The 18,325-nt window shown below is 33.4% G+C and overlaps 2 protein-coding genes across 5 annotated transcripts in view; one reads left to right on the forward strand and one right to left on the reverse strand.

The window, feature by feature from the left end:
• CycT (Cyclin T) overlaps positions 1 to 9,442 on the reverse strand; it is a 26,089-nt gene extending 16,647 nt beyond the window's left edge. The window contains exons 1-2 of one of the 3 annotated variants that reach the window (XM_068765802.1): positions 9,347 to 9,442; positions 5,434 to 5,938 (exon numbers count right to left, since the gene is read on the reverse strand). In XM_068765802.1, coding sequence (XP_068621903.1) covers positions 5,434 to 5,582 — 149 coding nt within the window. In that variant the 5' untranslated portion in view covers positions 5,583 to 5,938; positions 9,347 to 9,442. Of the gene's footprint in view, positions 1 to 5,433; positions 6,022 to 9,346 lie in introns of those variants that run through there. The other 2 variants (XM_068765803.1, XM_068765801.1) reach the window with 2 other exon arrangements.
• On the forward strand, positions 5,650 to 18,325 carry dgt1 (dim gamma-tubulin 1). Of its 2 annotated transcripts, none has more exons than XM_068765805.1 (11): positions 5,650 to 5,953; positions 6,949 to 7,133; positions 7,515 to 7,726; positions 10,433 to 10,546; positions 12,411 to 12,511; positions 13,051 to 13,228; positions 14,722 to 14,885; positions 15,191 to 15,336; positions 15,606 to 15,743; positions 16,852 to 16,980; positions 17,846 to 18,325. In XM_068765805.1, the coding sequence occupies exons 2-11, from the start codon at positions 6,963 to 6,965 to the stop codon at positions 17,981 to 17,983; spliced, it is 1,491 nt and encodes a 496-aa protein (XP_068621906.1). In that variant the 5' UTR covers positions 5,650 to 5,953; positions 6,949 to 6,962; the 3' UTR covers positions 17,984 to 18,325. The 2 variants fall into 2 exon arrangements, with proteins under 2 accessions (XP_068621906.1, XP_068621905.1); XM_068765804.1 differs by lacking the exon at positions 5,650 to 5,953 and adding an exon at positions 6,439 to 6,527.

Raw genomic sequence — 18,325 nt, forward strand, 5'->3', positions numbered from 1 at the left:
ATTTAATTATAATAACACCCTCCACCCTCTTCCCCCTGTTGACACACTACACTTATTGCGACATCACCCAGGAAAAATTATGTCACAAAAGCTGGACCATAGAATGAATAATCATACAAAACGGTGATTTTTAAATATCGAATTTTATTAATATAATTAAAATCTTTATTACAAATAATAATTTGTTCATTGTTCAGGTGCCTAAGGATTTCTTAAATATTCCAAGATATTAACATTAATGTTCACGCTTCCTTAAACCGCCTCCTTATATCCTCCTTATAAACAGCCCTAAAAGTATAATATAAAGGGGACCGAAAAGTAATATCGTTTCTGTCGATATGTCGACAAAACTTATGATTTACAGAAAAACGATTGATTTCTACCGCTCCGGCATTGAAAATTCTTATATTAGATGACAAAAGGTCATTTTAATGTTTGAGGTCATTGATAAAGTTGAGAATAATGTTAATTACAAATAAAAATTTGATAAAAATGTAGTCGTGTGAATTTGACTCAAGAAAGCGACATTTCTGGTCCCTCATATATTAAGATATATCTTATAATGTGCAAATCTAAACTGTAGTTATCAGACTTATACTATATTCATGTACAAGATTGAATGACTGCTCACAACGGTACAAGAGAGATGCGGTTAAATGAGTACATCGCGGATTAAAAGTCAACGCACGGACTTTCTGCCTCAACAAGTGGGTACGGTCGGATGATAAAATACGTCTAGTATGAATAACGATTCTTTAAGATAATATGCTCATCACTTTAATTATGCTTCACATGTATATATGTTAAAAAAGATATAAAAGACATGCACAAATATATATGAATTATAATTCTTAACACATTTTACATTAGATAATGGTGAATCAAATTTAAAAAAATAGAATATGTGAATGTATTGGTTGTACGTAATTAAAAAAAGTTTTTGTTTAAAATTTAAAGCAAATATGATGCGTAATATGATGGGTTTACAGTTATAAATAATAATAGCAAACAATAGAATTTGTTTCTAACCGAAAGTGCTCAACAAGGTAATAAAATCGAAATTCTTTCGTTTAGAGTGACACTCCTCGCCAACGGGTTTTCTCAGCAACCAATGCCACCCAATCGCTCAATATATCATCTGTCTAAGCGACGTGGAGCTTGGCAGCCTCCCAATTCGGTAAAAAAATATATTTTATCAGCTCGATCATCCGGACCTAATTATCATATACAGGCCAAGGGTAAGCGCCTCCAGCGCTTTGACACTTCAAACCTAGCGCAACTAAAATGCTAACGGACAAATAACATTTAGCTTTGGAGTTCTAACACTGCAATTGATATATACTCTATATCGACTATTTGTTTAACATAGCGACATAAAGCCGTTGATCGAACTGTTAACGAATGTTAGTCGAAATGGGACCCTCGGAGACCCTTGTACCAGGCAGGCAGGCATATAAAAAAAAATTTCCCTAGAAGCCAGCTATTTTTGATTTGAAGGACGACGTAACCTCTTACTGTATTTACTGTACTTGTATAAGCCGGAAAAGATTACCATTTCGCGAGATCTCTTTATGTTAAGCTAAATCAAATAAACGACACGTGATAAGGCGCGTCGGTCTAGAATTCCCCGCGTTATTTTTCATGCTCCAAATTGCAATACAAGTGCACATTGCGTCCGGCGCTTGACTCGCAGATGTTTTGTATGACTCACCGTGTACAAGTGTTATTAATTTAAATTTTCCTGGTATTACGTACGTATTTACGTGTTTTGTTGTTTCTAAGAACCGATAACGCGCTTAGTAAATGTTTATCATGCAATTCCATATTGACCGTATCTGCTTAGTGCTAGAATTAGTTTCTGTGGTACGCAGTTAAACCACTAAAGTTTAACTATTCTATTATGAAAAAATAAACTTTGAAATTTACATTTGACATGACTAAAGTCTAGTAAATAAAATTTAATATTCAATTTTTTTTTTACTAAGCAAAGATTTACTTGAGGGACCATATAATATCATAAAATAAAACAAAAGTATATAATAACTGTACTAAAACAAGTTCTTGAAAAAATATACATAAGCGAGAACCATGTTGTCCGATTGTATCAGAATTAAAGACACGCAAATATAAAAATTATGTATCAATTCAATGCCAAACAAGTATTAAAACTGTCGCAAACTACTAGTTTACCCTAACATTATAATCTTCGCGCGATAACAACGTCCCAATGTCAACAGCCTAGGTTATTGGTGTAATAAGGATTGTCATGACCAAACTATTGTTTACCCAAGATATATTTTCTTATTTATTGTCAACCAATTAATTATTGTATGGTTCAAAACTTTTACCTTTTTGGAATATTTGAGATAAAAAGCTCGAGTGTTTAAATTTTGAATAAACATTTCATAAAATTATGGCACACTAACTTTTTAGTTTAAAATACCCATGTGACCCACGTAGCCTGAGGATTCCCTCTCTTTTAAGGATTACTACCTTCAAAAAAAATTACAGCTTTGTTTATATACGCCATAATAAGATAAACGTAGAAGGCTAGACAGTTTTTTTTTTAAATTAAAAACTTAAAGTCTACTAGAGAGTGGTTTGCCACCTCTATTTAGAACCTATGGACGGCTTAAGCCGTTCACTCTTATATAAACACTCACTCATAGGGAGAAGTCATGTTCATATTATGTGATAATGGGAACATTGCAAGGCTAGTTCATAAAAACAATATATAACTCGAGATATTAGAGCACATTGACATTACAGCGACGCCTCCACGTAAGACGTCTCTTTGTTATCGTATTTACATTGTCGAAATTATCACTGGTTATTAACCTGCTGATAATTCGCGAATCATACATTTTTCTAGAATTCTAAATTTAAAACATTAAATATGTACATTCCTAACTGGCAACAATCACACCTTTTTTTAAAAAAGTCTTTTCTGTCCAAGCAGGTAGATAAGGAAGGTTTCAAAAATGCTATTGTAAAGTTCTATGACAAAAAGGTCTTACAATAGGTGCAGTTGCAAATTTACCCATGTTAAAGGAGCAGGTAGAAAACATTGCAATTCAATACCCAATTGTTATGTAAAGCATTGTTAATGATAGAAAGCCCTTTGAAGATATTCAGAGTAAAGGTAAAGTTTTACTTAAATTTATTTTAAAGAGATAAAAAAAAATCATGGAACTTAAGTTTTTATTTTAGAAATAAGAAAAATAAATGTATATTGAATTTTACAGGTTGCTTGGTAATAAGCCAGTGGAGTAGGTTTTATATCGATTTCTGATCATCATGTATATAGTGCTTTATCTAAAATATGTTACTTTACTTTGTTCTTCTATTTGAATGTCAGGTCAATTACTTCTGATAATACAATGTCTGCAGGGACAGATAGTAAACAATAATAAATTTTAATTATTAGAATGAATCAGGATTGAGGAAAATGAAAATTATTTTCCTTACTATATTATTGTTATGATAATTATTATTTCTGAAACCAGCAGCAAATACTTTACACATTGATCCTTGTCAATTTTTGAATCCATTTTCTGAATTGTCCTGTATTTAATCTTAGTTTATAAAGAATGTTAATATATGATAGTTCTCTTGTCTAATCCAAATACATATAAACACTTGGTGTATATTGAATACTAGAGAATATCATAAATGTACAGACAGTTCAATTCTCAATAAACCTGTTTTTATATTTGATGCATATTACCTAAAGTTCAAGGGTCTAATCATAGAAAAAATTCTATGGACAAAAACCTGGAATGCTTATAGATGAATGTCACTCAACAATACTAGATTGTGTGAAATCATACAATATACTTGTGCATATTGTATTGGTGTTTGATAATAATTTCTTTCCTTAGATTATTTATTCCATTAATGCAGCCTATGCAATTTTATAGCAAAAATAGGTGTAGGTTGATATTCAATATCAACCAAACAAATATTGGTCCATACTGACTTACATATACACTATATTGGTCCTTTAACTATAGTAAAGAAACATCATGGCAAATAGTTCATGGTCCTTTAATGGCCCATTAAGCATTTACTTGACATGTGAATGTTATGAAATTATACTATTTTTTGATAATCATTTCTGATTAACAGTTGGTTGCTATCTAGAGTGTATTATCATAACTGCTTATACAGTTTTTTATATATTTATTCAATTCTCTTTATTGCAGAACTCAAAAAAGAAATACATAATAATTAAAAAAATGCAATTGGTGGCCATATCTTATAATAAGGAGCGCATCGGTTATGGAACCAATGGCTATAGGAGCCAGAAAGCTTTTTTCTAATCTTCATTACAATTGACACTAAAAATATATCAAACAAGTGTGAAACATTATTTCTAGGATAGGATAAAATAGATGGTTTTTATATAAAATCATATGATGAAAATGTGACAAAGCTAACAAGGTGATTGATAACTTTAATTTTTTTGTTAAAATTATTATGTACTCAAATGGATGTTAATTTTTCTAAATTAACTCCAAAATCAGTATTCCAGTGGTATATGCTTCATGCATAATTACATAAGCATGTTTGTATACAAAAATTAACAAATCTATGTTGATCATGACTATGTCAAATAGGTTATAATCCTTTGTAATCAGAGTAGAGTAATGCTTGACTTAGATTGCATTAACCATAAAAGTTACAGTATTATTAGTTATTTTACCACGTTACCACGTTTGCAATTGCATTCTAAATATTTCTAGTTTTATAATATACAAGGTGAGACTTAACACTTATTTAAATAAAAGAAATAAGTTCTAGATCTTATATATCATCAATTTCATGAATGACATTGGATGTGGTATCTTTATTGCTGTGTATATTACGTTGATATCAGCGCGTACATAACTTACGCAGTTGCGACGCTATCTATCCAACGCGCTCCACTACCAGGAAGCGATAAGGCAACGAGCATACGGCGAGACGCGCAAATTTTACGGGAAAAGGCGGTTAATTTTAGCAGGCAGGTCGATGCCAGACCCTACGTCATGCGCGCAGGCGTCCACAGCTGTCAGAGATCACTGACCTAAAAAATTATCACGCCATCACGCGGCCCTAACCTAAATGACTCGATACGATAACAAACTAATAACTTGCAAAAAAATATCGCTCTTACCTTTATAATATAATAGCTTGGTCCACGAGGCAGCGGGATTTCCCAGTAAACCGAGGGAAAGTAACGACACAGCAAACGTTAGCTGGAAGATATTTCGTCATACTTTTTACCACCGCACATCGTCACAACACTTGACACAAACTTTCGTTTCATAATTACGATACTATGCTTTAATTTTGATTTAAGACTACAAATAACTTTAGCGTGTTTTACACGTTTTACGCACATGACTTAACAAAAACATTGCACTTAAATCGCCACATTGAAAAGGATACACTTGAAGCCGTTGGCCCATATCCTGGATGAGGTTGGCTGCTTGTTGCCGATAGGCAAGCTCTTTATCTGCATCTAAACCGCATCTTCTGCTTGGAGAATTCTGTAGATGCTCTTTTGTAAAATACCATTTCTCTTGTCCTCCAGCCATTGAACGAATGTTCCAATGACTGCGCGCGAAGAAGCACGACGGAAAGTTTAGATCCGTTTATGTGCCCAAGTGGGAAAAGGACAGCGCTATGACAGCGGCGGACGGATGCAGACGACGATAACATTTGAAAGATTTTACAATTTATAAAATAACATAGCGAAGTCTTAACGAATTAACATTCTCAAAAATGATAACTAAATATTAACTACAGTTTTTTAAGATCCTATAACAATATAGATGTACGGTAAAAAATATTGCCACTACTACACTTTAAACTTGATAGGTATAATCTAAACAGCCGCCATTGAAAAACTTGGTGGTGAACGTAGTGAGGTCTCCGGTGACAGAATGGCGATCTGCAACAAACACAGGTATGTTTAACGTGGTCACTATGTTCAATCTTATAGAAAAATCTCTTGTAATTGTTTTGTACATATTTTTAATGAGATTCGTGCACTTTTGACAGGAACTACAGCATTTTAAATTTACGGACCTAAAAACTCTGTCACTCGGTGCAAATGGCCGACCCACCACTGTTTACAATACACTTCATTATTTCTTTTGTTAGAAAATAGTTTTAGTTTAGAAATACTTAAACATAAAATCTGTAAATTCCTATATTATTTTTTTTACCGAAACTGTAGTTTTGCAGACCTTTTCTTTATATTTTTAGATATTAATATTTAATAAGTACGTTATTTGACATTTTGTCTATAACTTTTCGCGCTGTACCTATTACGTGGAGTATTAAATTCGTATTGAGACGCATAAATTAAATAATATTACATAATATTTTTCCGTCCATAATTATTTATTAAAATAATATTTTTACTCCACAAGTGACTAAATTAATAGAAAAAAATAGGTATAAAAATAAAAAAATGTTTCCGATAATAAGAGAAAACGTATCAGATTTGCACAGTCATAACATTAGAATAAACGAGCGTAAGTAAATATTTTTTAATGATTAAAGGGGTGTCTATTCACTAATTACTACATTTAAAATAATTAGGAATTACGTTGGTTATTTTCATTTTGATTTGGTTTATTATTTACTAGAATCGAAATACAATACTGTCTTTAGTGACCGATGTAATTAGTTTAATTACCTATTTAGATACATTTTATTTGTAGCTAAAATTTCACAATAATTATAAATGATTTACTTTTATGGACTTATTTTACAATATTATAGATGCAATTAATGAGACACCTTAATTAAAAGCCAATTTAAAAAAAAGTTTACGTTTTAAAACCATATACTTTTCAGACAAATTTATTTAAAATTTTAAATAACTGTTATCATCAACATGTTATCATTTTATAAAATAACTTGTTTAGTTATAGTATATAATTTTATTTTCAGTTAAATCAATAACAATGTCTGACACATCACAGCAGTCTCATCAAGTGTTACATTTACCAAAAGTCAGAATGCTTAGTCGAGGAAGAGGGTCTTCATCTTCCATAAGAATTACAAATGTGAAGTCCATAAAACTGCCAGATCCAGAAATAATCAAGAAACAAGAAGAAGAGAAGTTGAGAGCACAGGTTTGTATTATAAAGTACAAGAGTATGTGTAAGGGATTTGTTAGTATTGTAAGTTTGAAAATTAAGATGCATCCAAAATCATCGAATGCCATAAAAATATTGTTATGAACACACTTCTGCATTTTACATTAAACAGTAGGTGATTAAAATATGAAATTTAGATCAAATATGAAATAATTTTTTTTTTGTTTTCGTACTGTAAACCAAAGTGGTGACTAATTACTTTAATTTATGATTATGGTGAATAGTTTATGGTAAGTAAAAATTTATTAATGTTATGAATACTTCTTGTTATGCCAGTTAAAATTATTAATAGTTTTCTCAATTTTAGCAGGCTTTAATTAATATTTGAATTTTGAAATCTGTCTTTTACTTTTCCAGCTACAAAAGGAGATCATGTCTAGATCTCGTTCGTGTGCTTATCGTGGCTACAAGTGCCATCTTCCAGTCCTGAGTGGGCGTCAGCACTGCGCCCGGCATATTTTGCATGAGCCTGGTGCTCCATACAAGCAATGTATCCACACGTATGCTGCAGGACAAAGGTGTAACAAGCCTGCACCACTGTCCAACAACTCTCAATCACGAGATGCAGGGTATGTATTGATAATATATAATGATTGAGCATAAAATGTCAGTTTTACTTAAATTTTAACTAAACTCTTGGTTGTGAAACACATTATTATATAACTATAGATACCAATATAATTTTATCTTTATCTACATGGTGATTGGCAATAGGAATTGTGACGTTGAAAAGTTTAAAGGAATGAATGTAACTCCCATGTGTCAGCAAAAAACTTTTACATCTATTTTTATCAACCCCTTTCTGAAATATGTTAAATTACCCGGCTACAAATTTTGCACAACGACCTTTGGAACAAGACAATTGGATACTTTCGGCTTCGTAGAGCGTTATCTTTGTCAAACGAAATACAACAACGACTGACAGAACGTCACATGGGTAGTGTGGAACAGAGATAGTGCTTTACGAAGCTGAAATTAGCCAATTGTCTCTTTCCAAAGGTCAATGTGCAATATTTATCGCGGGGTATTGTAACTCACTTATTCTATTGAAATACAACAAGCTAATAACTCCTAACTATAGTCTACAAGGACAGATAGTGAACAATAATTAATTTTAAAACGTATTAATCCGAATTTGGAGGAACTTTTTCTTACTATATTTTTATTACATTATTTATTATTTCTGAAACCATTGATTTTTGAATAGTGTGTGCGACTGACAGCAAACGCACTATACATTCACTACATTAAAGATTTTACACTTATTTATAATCAACTTATAGAAGAAACTTACCCTGAACTTTGTTTTGTCTAATAGTCAATGAATGATTTCGGATTGACTAATTTACACAACCTTTTTATGTTCTATTTTTTACACAGTGAATTTGTTTTTGAGTATTAATTGGTTAAGGTAGTTTTTTAATTGATAAATATCATATTTTAACACTTATCTTATTTTGAACAAAACCACAATTTTTTTAAAAAAAAATGTGTGCAACCGATCTTGAGTTATTAATAGTGTAAATTACATGACTTTGTTCAAATATATACAATTTCCATTTATATACATCTATATACTGTCTCTTTATATCTCTGGAACCATAACACTTGAGACTTGAAGTTTGTTCAAAATATTTCTTACGTCGTGTAAAGATTAGCTGTGAATAGATTTTAAGAAATTCTATCCACAAGGGTGTTAATAATACAGTACTCTTATTACGTATAAAACTTGGCCGGAATATTTGTTTTGCCACATAAAAAATTAACAAGAGAGTTCCTTGAAAATGAAATTATATTAAACAATCGGACTACGCCAAGCTGGGGTTTAACGGCTAGATTATTAATGAGTTTTGTACAAACTTGAAATAAAATTTATGTATATTAATAAAAGTGAAATAATTTGTATACGTATAAATAATAGTTTTTCTTAAAATAAAAATATTTCTATAGATGTCCATACATCTTTCTATGACGACGATGGATAAAATGATGACTAAAATAGTATATTTATTTTTTTTACACACGTTAAACACAAAATAAGGATAAAAATAAAAGAAAAAATAAAATAGAACATATTAATGTACTGATTAAATAACTAAATTAGACTTAACTTGTAATGTAATTATCTTACCAGTAAAAGTTAACTAAAAACATTATTTCTACATAATTTAAACATGATTTTTACATACCTGTTATTTAATATTTTCGTAAATTATTTCCGAAGATGTACACTGAACAATATTGAGAATTACAACTAATAATCAATACATTAGTAAAATTACCAATAACACTGTTTAAACCAACAACTGAAATACGACTGAGTAAAAAATTGGGAAGGTTCATTTACACTGCCCGACTTTTACCAAACTATTATTTTACCGGATTAGCGAAATTATCCCTTTCGTTTCATAGATTTGTTGTCTTTGTCTTATGCAGGTAACATAATTAACTACAGTTTTTATGGCCTTAATTAACACCGCGCGCAAGTGAAACAGCATTTTATGTACATCACAAAAGGTTGTTTTTACTTTAAAAACTACTGTAAACCCATTTTCCCGGAAGCAAAAATGACAATAATGCTCTTAACAAGTAAATATATAAAATGTAAGCCTGTCATTGTTATTTTCATATTTTTAAATGTTAACACTTTTTCATGTAACAAATTGTTTTAAATTTCGATTTTTCGAAATTATTATCGCAATTTACGTAGCGGCTTATAAAAGCTTGAAACTTTTTACATCTAATTCCGATCATTCTGTATTAATCAATTACTCTGATATAAGTAATATTCTTTTATTTTTCTAATAGAATCCGATAGGCCAATATCTTCTGGCAGTACAACCTCAATGATAATTTTTTATGTGGCGATCCAAGTTTAGATAACGATTTTTCTCATCAACATGAGGCGCCATATAGCGCGTAGAACAAATGGCAGCTGGGGCTTTAAGGTCCTGGAATAGAAACCTCAGATTAACGAGCGTATCGTAAGACGTCTTCCCATAAAATGGACAGGCGACCCTGTTGGAGTCATCTGAGGAGGCCGGGTGCAAGTTCACTTCTGATTGGTCCTCCTGGAAATCTTCAAAAAAGAGCTGAATCGTACGTCGTGTTGTTGAAATATTGACACAAGACAGCTATGTTATTTGTGAGAGGATATTTCTATTAGGAAGGCCACTTATAGGTGTCCTCGGATATCTCTGAAGAAGGTTTACGTCCCGGCAGTGGACTTCTTACGGATATAATGAGGATTATATTTAATATTAATACTGTTTTAGATTGTGCTTTGAGCATGCGCGCGCCGCTTTGCAAGCCCGCCAACGCAGCGCCGCGCCTCCGCCCCCCGTCACCACCACCGAGACACTGCTCAACCAACTGCAGCACTACGTACGGTAAGTTGATCAGTGCCATTGACATTGATTAATAAAGCCTGTTATTGTATTAAAGTGTTGACATGGTAAGGGTCGCCGGGAGTCGCGATATTCGGAGGGGCCATGCAGTAGGCGTCTATCGGATGAAGATGATTGTAATAAAAATTATATAGGAGATAAAAATGCCTGGAATTAATATCACGCTGATTTGCGCGTGACAAACAGACGATTTATAACAGGGGAAAAAAGTTTTATTAAAAAACAATATTTTTTTTTCGAATAGGCATTTACAGGGACTTTTAAATTGTCCTTTATTTTAATATAATGAGTAGTAAGCTATTATAAGCCGGAATGCGAAAATCTGGTCTGATCCACAGATTTGAGAAAATAAAGAGCAACTGTTGGGTTTTTTGCCAGTTTCTTCTCAATAGAATTAAAGTTTCGAAACTGGCGGTAGCCTATGCATAAATTCATATTTTAATTTATGTTTTATTATTGTCTTAATTTTTGTAAATTATTCGGAATAATAATGTTTCATCGGTAACCTTAAATCATTTTTACGTTTTAAGATTACACCTAACTCTTTTTTTACATCGTTCATTTGTTTCTTAAAAAACCTTGAAGTAAATGGTGTTAAAATTAAAGGATTGGTCCTATAACTTTAAAAAATCGAGAGACGAGACACTCCCAAACTCTTTCCCCAAAAAAACGTGCAAATGAAATAATAATGAAAAACATACTACGTGAGTGTTTATAAAACAAAAACAATTCATTTTATAGGAAAATACTTGAATAAGTGTAAAACATAAAAATTTAAATTTAAAATTAGGAATATTATAAAATTAGTAAAAAGAGAGTTGGTGTATTACGTAATTTCGTTAGTATATAAGCAAGTTTTAGAATATTGTTTAATTATATAAAATATTCTTAAGTTCTTTGTTCATAGAACTCATTTTTATTGTTACATACAAGATCATATGAATGTCCATACATGGTATATAATTTAGATAATAAATCATGCATTAAATTATAGAGAAAGTGCTTAAAAGGAAATAAAAGAAGATATGGCGTGTCGCCATGGTGACTATGAATTAATTTGTAAATAGGTTGTTAAAGTCTAAATTAGAAAGCTGATATTTCTATTTCTATTCAACTAATACTGACAGACTTTTGGCTCACTTGAGCTAACTTATTTAACACCAATTAACTGGTGCTTCAACAAATGGTGTTTCAGCTAATATTGTTTTTATTTATAAAATGTAATTTATAGTTAGGATTAAGGCATCATAAATCATTCCAATAACTGATTATACAACATCTAGTTTTAAACTAGACCTCTTAAAATATGAAGGAATGAAATTTATGATGTTTGTAAATGGGCGGGTAGTAGAAAAATGTGGCCTTTAAAAATATTAATTACAAAGCAGTACTAATTATCGCAGTTTTTTTTTTAAGTTATTTAATGAAAGAATTACACTCTTTTATTTTTTTACATATTGTAAACAATTGTTTATTTGCGCCTGGCTAACTGTAAAGTACCCTAATTAGGATAGTTGCTTCTCTTACTTGCCAGAAGCATGGATCTATTGTCTGTCTTCCAGGGAAAAGAACTAATGCTTATATTTATTGCCATTATAAAGATTGAGTGCAAAACAAATAACACTTTTATCAATACAACATGAGGTTGCTTTTGCTTTGTGATTTACAATGTGTTTGATCACGCCGCTTATTTAAAAGAGAAATATATGGTAATGGATTTTTATATTTTTTCCAAGAATCAGCATCAAATAATTGCTGCATAAATTTTTGCGATGGGAACATATAACCATTTTATTTCACAATGAGCAGTCCTAGGGTGCGAATTAACTGTATTTGTATGACTCAGACCAGAGCGAGTTCGTACCACGTCGTGCGCATCGTCCGTGTCCGTTGTGAGCGATCCCACGGAACCGGAACAGGTGGCCCCGCACGCCGTCGACCCGTTCAGTGAGTACCTGATTATTTAAGCCTTTACACTTATATTCAACCACCCTGTATAAAGGCACTTCTTCATTATTTCACTTCTTGGACATTTACTAGTGAACAGACGCCAACCATAGATTTCCAAAAGGAAAAGTTGTTAGCAGCATGCAATCTGGTGTCTTGTGACTACGTTAAATCATTCGACCACCTTATAGGTCTTGATTTGAAGGTCTTGCACTGTGCTTGCTGATCCATGACCTCCACTCCAGCACCTTAAGGCCACAGCTGCCATCTGTTCATCAGTCATCATCATCTCAAAATTTCAGAGTTCAAACCAAACCTTTAGAGGAAAATAATCTTACATATAAAATTATGGCTATAAATAAAAATTTGTAAAATATTAGCATTTCCATTGAAAATAGTATATTTTTAATAGGACTACCAAATTACTAAAATGTTGTAATTAAATTCATATTCTTAAATATTTCAAGTATTAATAACATTATTAAACATATAATAATAATTCATTAATATAATTAACTAGTATCGTTTTGTGATTTCAGAGCAAATTGACGCAACGGCGGTGAACGCTGCTTACTCAGCTTCCATCATGGAGTGCGCCAGCGCAAGCGACAGCGAGTGTGACAGCGTGACTCTTGGTCCAGAAGGCGACTGCCGGGCCGTGCACGAAGATCAGCTCTCCGACGCGGAGGAGGCGCCCTGCGAGTCGCAACCTCTCTGGTAAAAGTTTTTCTTTTTCCGTCGGCTGAACTGCGTCGCTGTAAGGTCCTTGAAATTGTAACTGAGTCCACCAGCTTTTCGCTAACTTCAAAGAGGTTTTATGCTGAGCACCCTCTGCCTTTTTCAAACCCCCCCCCCCCTCCCCCCCAACCCACGAATTCAGAATAATCGACTTTGGCAGTGGTGGAAGATAGGTAAAAAAAGCTGTTTTTTTATGAAACAGGGAGGGGGTTAAGGCTTCGCTGAGTTTGGCAAGAGGTAATACGGGATGGCGGTAGTCTAAGAAAACTTAACCGTTACTGTTAATACTTCAATGCCATTCCAGATATACCAGAACACCTGAACAATAAATAAATTATTTATAGGTGTGTAATTTCTTATGTTTAATAATTTAAATTAGTTTAATATTATTAACCATATTGTTATACAATACATTGATAGAGGGGTCTAACTTTTGTGAAATAATAACTTTCGAGTAAATAACAGAAACTGTGGGTGATGAGAGAGGAATTCAAAAAAGTGAAATTTCAGGTGACGTATTTTGTGAACGACCTATGTGTGCCTATTGGCATTATTAGCTTCACTGGGTTTTAGATGGCAAAGCATTGAAAACGTTTTAACTGATGTTTATTTCTCACCAGCTAACATAAATTTCTCTTCATTCCTAATTACAGAGTAAATCAAGTGACTCTGAATGGCATAATTTAGTTTCAATGATTTGAGTTGTTAACACTTTACCAACCGTTCGTCAATTAATTGACTTTTGGTCTTTCTGATAGATTTGGTTAGGCTAGACTGACAAGTATCGAACAGCAAGCATCTCACATTTTTTATTATGATAATCAGCGTTTTTCTCTAAGCTGTAGCTTTAAAAAATTAATGAAAAGGTTAGTGTCGGTGAGTTTGATTTCGATAACTTGTCAGATTGTCATGACTGCCATATAGCAAGTAGTACCAATGAAGAACATAAAACAACTTCTTTTTTCGGCAAATATTATTTTATTTAACTGAAAACTATTGTAATAGATAAAATAAATATTGTTTAACACTAATATGACTAAAGTTAAAGATTTAATTAAATTTGTTTACTCTTCAATAACATGAAGCGTAAAATTTTACCAGAGCTTACCACAGCGCACATATTCCCGCATGTCAATCTAAGCCAAAACCCAGCTGGTGTCTCGGACGATCTGCGGCTGAGTGGACAGTGAAAAGAGCATAGTATGTTCAAATCGCTACTGATCGGTAAAGTGTTAAGGGACATGACTATTTTAGCGGTCAATGATGATTCACACAGTACATTCTTAATGCTAGTGTACTGTAGACCTCTGTTTGTAATATTTAATCAAATAATATACTATATCTTCGTCAACCCCTGTAGACTTATTCTGTACTTTCTGTGATGGCCTTTAATTATCCACAAAGGATAATTTACATTTACTGCTTATGTATTATTAGTTTTGATCTAATGCTGACTTGCTTTCTGGTTACAGGCGCGCGGGCGTGTACACTGCTGAGGAAGCAGTGAGTGAAGCAAAGACTGTCCTGAAGTCTCTTCAGTCTGCTTACTTAAGGCAAATGGGCCGTCTGCAGTCAATGCTCCTGTCTGCCAGATTCCAGTATGTGAAATCTATCAAGGGTGAAAAAGAACAATATTGTAAGTATTTGCAACTATATTTACATTATTGCTGTAAAACAGTGCTTCTATCACAAAATCTTCGTTTGTTAGATTGTCTGTTTATTGTAATGCCCACTTGGATGCCTGGGTCGAATCATAACAGATTTCAAGAGCATCAAATTGAAATTATCTCTATTCAAGGAGGCATTAACACATACGTTCTCTTAATATTTTTTACATGCTTACGGTATATTGTATATCAATGGACACTCTCTTTATTGCTAATTAGTTTGTATATAATTGCCTTACTGTATTATTAACGTATACGTGAATGTATATTGCAGGCAGCATCAACTCGCAGGCGCGCGGCGGGCCGCTGACGGTGCGCGAGCGGCGCCAGCTGCGCAAGCTGAAGGCCTACGCCGGCTACCACCGCAAGCACGGCGTCGACGCGGTGCTGGCTCGGAAACTGCATCACAAGCGCGCCAAGGTATCAAACCATAGCTAAAACAGTTTAATACATACAAAATCTTTCAATTAATAACAAGCATGTTATGTGTGCCCTTGTCCATATTTATGTACTCAGACTTAATATGCACTTTATAGTCTCATATAAGGCAAAGGATGGGCTGTAAAGAATCACTTGAACAACGCCTGGCATTTATTTGTCTACCCTCAAAGATTAAATAAGGCAATAGGTAGAAGTGCATATTTGGAATTTGATAGTATTTAATAATATAAAATTAATTGATGTTCTAGGTTAATGAACCCGCGTCGCATCGAGCCGTGCCGTCACAGGGCCGCTGCACGTTCACCGAGGGCGGAGTTCGCTGCGCTAACCACGTGCTGCCCGCTGCCAAGCACTGCCAGAAACATATTCTGCACGACCGTCATCAAGTACGTATTGAATAAGTCGCTTTTCGTTGTTTCGTTTTTTCGAAGTTACATCGCTGTTTAATTAGGTATAACTTTCACTATGCCTCGTTACATTTTCGACATTGTGTTGTTTTAGGCTCGTGTCTTTATTTTTTTTTTCTAAAAGGTGGCAACGCTTGTTTGCTTATTTCTAATTGCGCCAATGCCATCAAAATTCACGGATTCCCTTTCTAAATAAAAATAAAAGCGATTTTAATATAGTTTTATTGTCACTTTGTTTTGGTAATTTTAGAATTCAGTTTCAATTATATGGCGTGTTGTGCTTTTTTTTAAAAAAAGAATTTATATCAAGTTTTACGTGTTGTTTCTGGTCACAAAAAAGGTAAATACTTTTCCTATTTTATCTATTAACAAAAGAAAAGGTCCAAGATATTGTTTATCTTTTTACTTTATTATTTTTTTACATTCAGGCCCATAAAGTATTTGTTAACATTTTCCAAAAAGAAGATTTTTAGGCGTTTTTTATAACTATTTTTCATGTAATTACTTAATTTTTTCGCATATGCAATGTTATTAAATAAACATTGAGAAGGAACCATCAGAACCAACCAATATCTTTCTCATCATCATCATCTCTTAGCATTTAAGTTATAAATAGCCCCAGTTCTGTTTTGTTAAATAATGAAACAAAATATAAACAACATTAATCATATTTTAATTTCATCATATCAATCTTTAGGGAGTTCTATGTCTTGCAGTAAGCATCTATCGGCTGACATGATGTTGATGATCATTTTATGCTCGATGAACAATGTTTATATTTAATTGATCTATTGAAGATGATCAAGATTAATCTCTATGAGTATATACGAATATTCATAAAAGTTTAACAAAATGAAAAGAGATACATTGCACTTGTCCTTTAAAAAAAGGTAAATACAAAGAAGCAAGAGCCAAGTCACATAGGGCGCAGAGCAGATCACCACTAGGGTCTTAAAGTGAACCATGGACCGACAACGTAGACCTTGTTAAGATTATTAGAAGATGCTGGAAAATCTATGTTGGAGAACAGTAAACAACACTATGGTTTAAATGACAATGGAGATAATGGTGCTGGTATGGTGTACAGGTGCTGTTCGCGGCGTGCGGAGATCCTCGCGGGTGCGGTCCGTGCGGGGAGCCTGTCCCGCGGCTGCCTCTGCCACCCGCCTGCCGCTACCACGCCGCGCCACCGCACTACCAGCTCTTCACGCTCAAGGTCAATACACACCGGCACGCACGCGATATCAAATATATACACCCAATATCAAATAGCACACGCGTAGTTGTGGCTCGGCGACGTTTATGACCCGTCTGTCACCTCAAGTACGCGTACTTTAAAATCACCATACAAGTTTGTTCTAATTAGATGACATGAGTATAATGGCCCGAACCAAGGTTTTACTGGAAGCTTTCGAGATAAGTTAATGAAGCTATAGAGGTTTTGGACTAAGCACTAAGTACTAAGCACCTTCCCCAGATTTAGCAAAAACCACTTGGGCAGGAGTATAAGCTCTAGGCCAAAACATAGCCTGCAATCCAACCAATGTTTAAAATTTTGTCTGCCATTTCCGCTCGCTCGCTTTGAGCCGCTAGCCGCCATATTGCAGCGAAGTGCCTAAACGTGTGACGCGTTGAGGTTTTTATTTTGTTAAATATCGAAAACTGATTGCCAGTACATATTTACACATTAGTTATAGTAATAAAAGATCAATTAAAAGTTCTTACTTTAAAAAAGTTATATTACCAGTGATTCAAAAAAATCCTACTTTTTTAATTTTTATTTGTATAAGTCCTTATCCTTCGTGTTGGTTTCTATGACTGATTTTATGTATTTATATATAGCAGGCTAAAGTAAATATTGCGAATCTTAAATTAGAGCTGTTATATACGATAAACACCTTGGTCATCTTTTAGTCTAAATTATCTGATGTACCATACAAACATAAGAAATAATTTCAAATAATATAGGCTATTTGTTAAATATGAGGGTTTTTCCTTTGGTGGTGTATGTTTTGTAGTGAATGTCTATAGGCTTATATGATGATTAAAAAGATTGTAATTCATAATTTATTTCATTACAGAAAGATGAATCTGACAGCGAGTCGGAATCTCCGAGCAGCTCGGAGGGTTCGCACAGTGATGTCGGTGAGCAGTCGTTTGAAGACCGCAGTGAACAGGCGCCCGAGGGCCCGCCGCCCGACCCGCTGCCCTACGAATGACACATGGACATTGGTCATACTGAGTATGACGACCTGTGGAACTGAATTCACTCATTCATATCATCAAGAATAAGTGCGGTGTAAAGTGAACCAAGCAATAAGTTTTGTGACACAAGTGTCAGTCGTAAATGTGACAGAAGAAATCTGTGAATCTGTTTAACATTTTTTTGACGTCAATTTGAGTCTACCACCAGTGAGGACGATAAATGGATCAAACCGGAGAAGAATAGGAAAAGAAACTATGCAAGACATTTGTTCAATGCAATATAAAAAAACATTTCTCATATTGTAAATGTGCAGGAATATGAATACAGTGATTTCTGTAATGCCACACAACCCATC

Source organism: Battus philenor, unplaced genomic scaffold (assembly GCF_028537555.1).
Source record: "Battus philenor isolate CCGP_79_NKW_IND1 unplaced genomic scaffold, ilBatPhil1.0.hap1 SCAF_20, whole genome shotgun sequence".
In the NCBI taxonomy this organism is placed as follows: domain Eukaryota; kingdom Metazoa; phylum Arthropoda; class Insecta; order Lepidoptera; family Papilionidae; genus Battus; species Battus philenor.

Coding starts and splice junctions, on each gene's coding strand:
- dgt1 (XM_068765804.1), top strand. CDS start 6,464: ATGTTTCCGATAATAAGAGAAAACGTATCAGATTTGCACAGTCATAAC. Junction 7,727..10,432: donor TCTCAATCACGAGATGCAGG/GTATGTATTGAT, acceptor ATACTGTTTTAG/ATTGTGCTTTGAGCATGCGC. Junction 15,744..16,851: donor TTCTGCACGACCGTCATCAA/GTACGTATTGAA, acceptor TATGGTGTACAG/GTGCTGTTCGCGGCGTGCGG.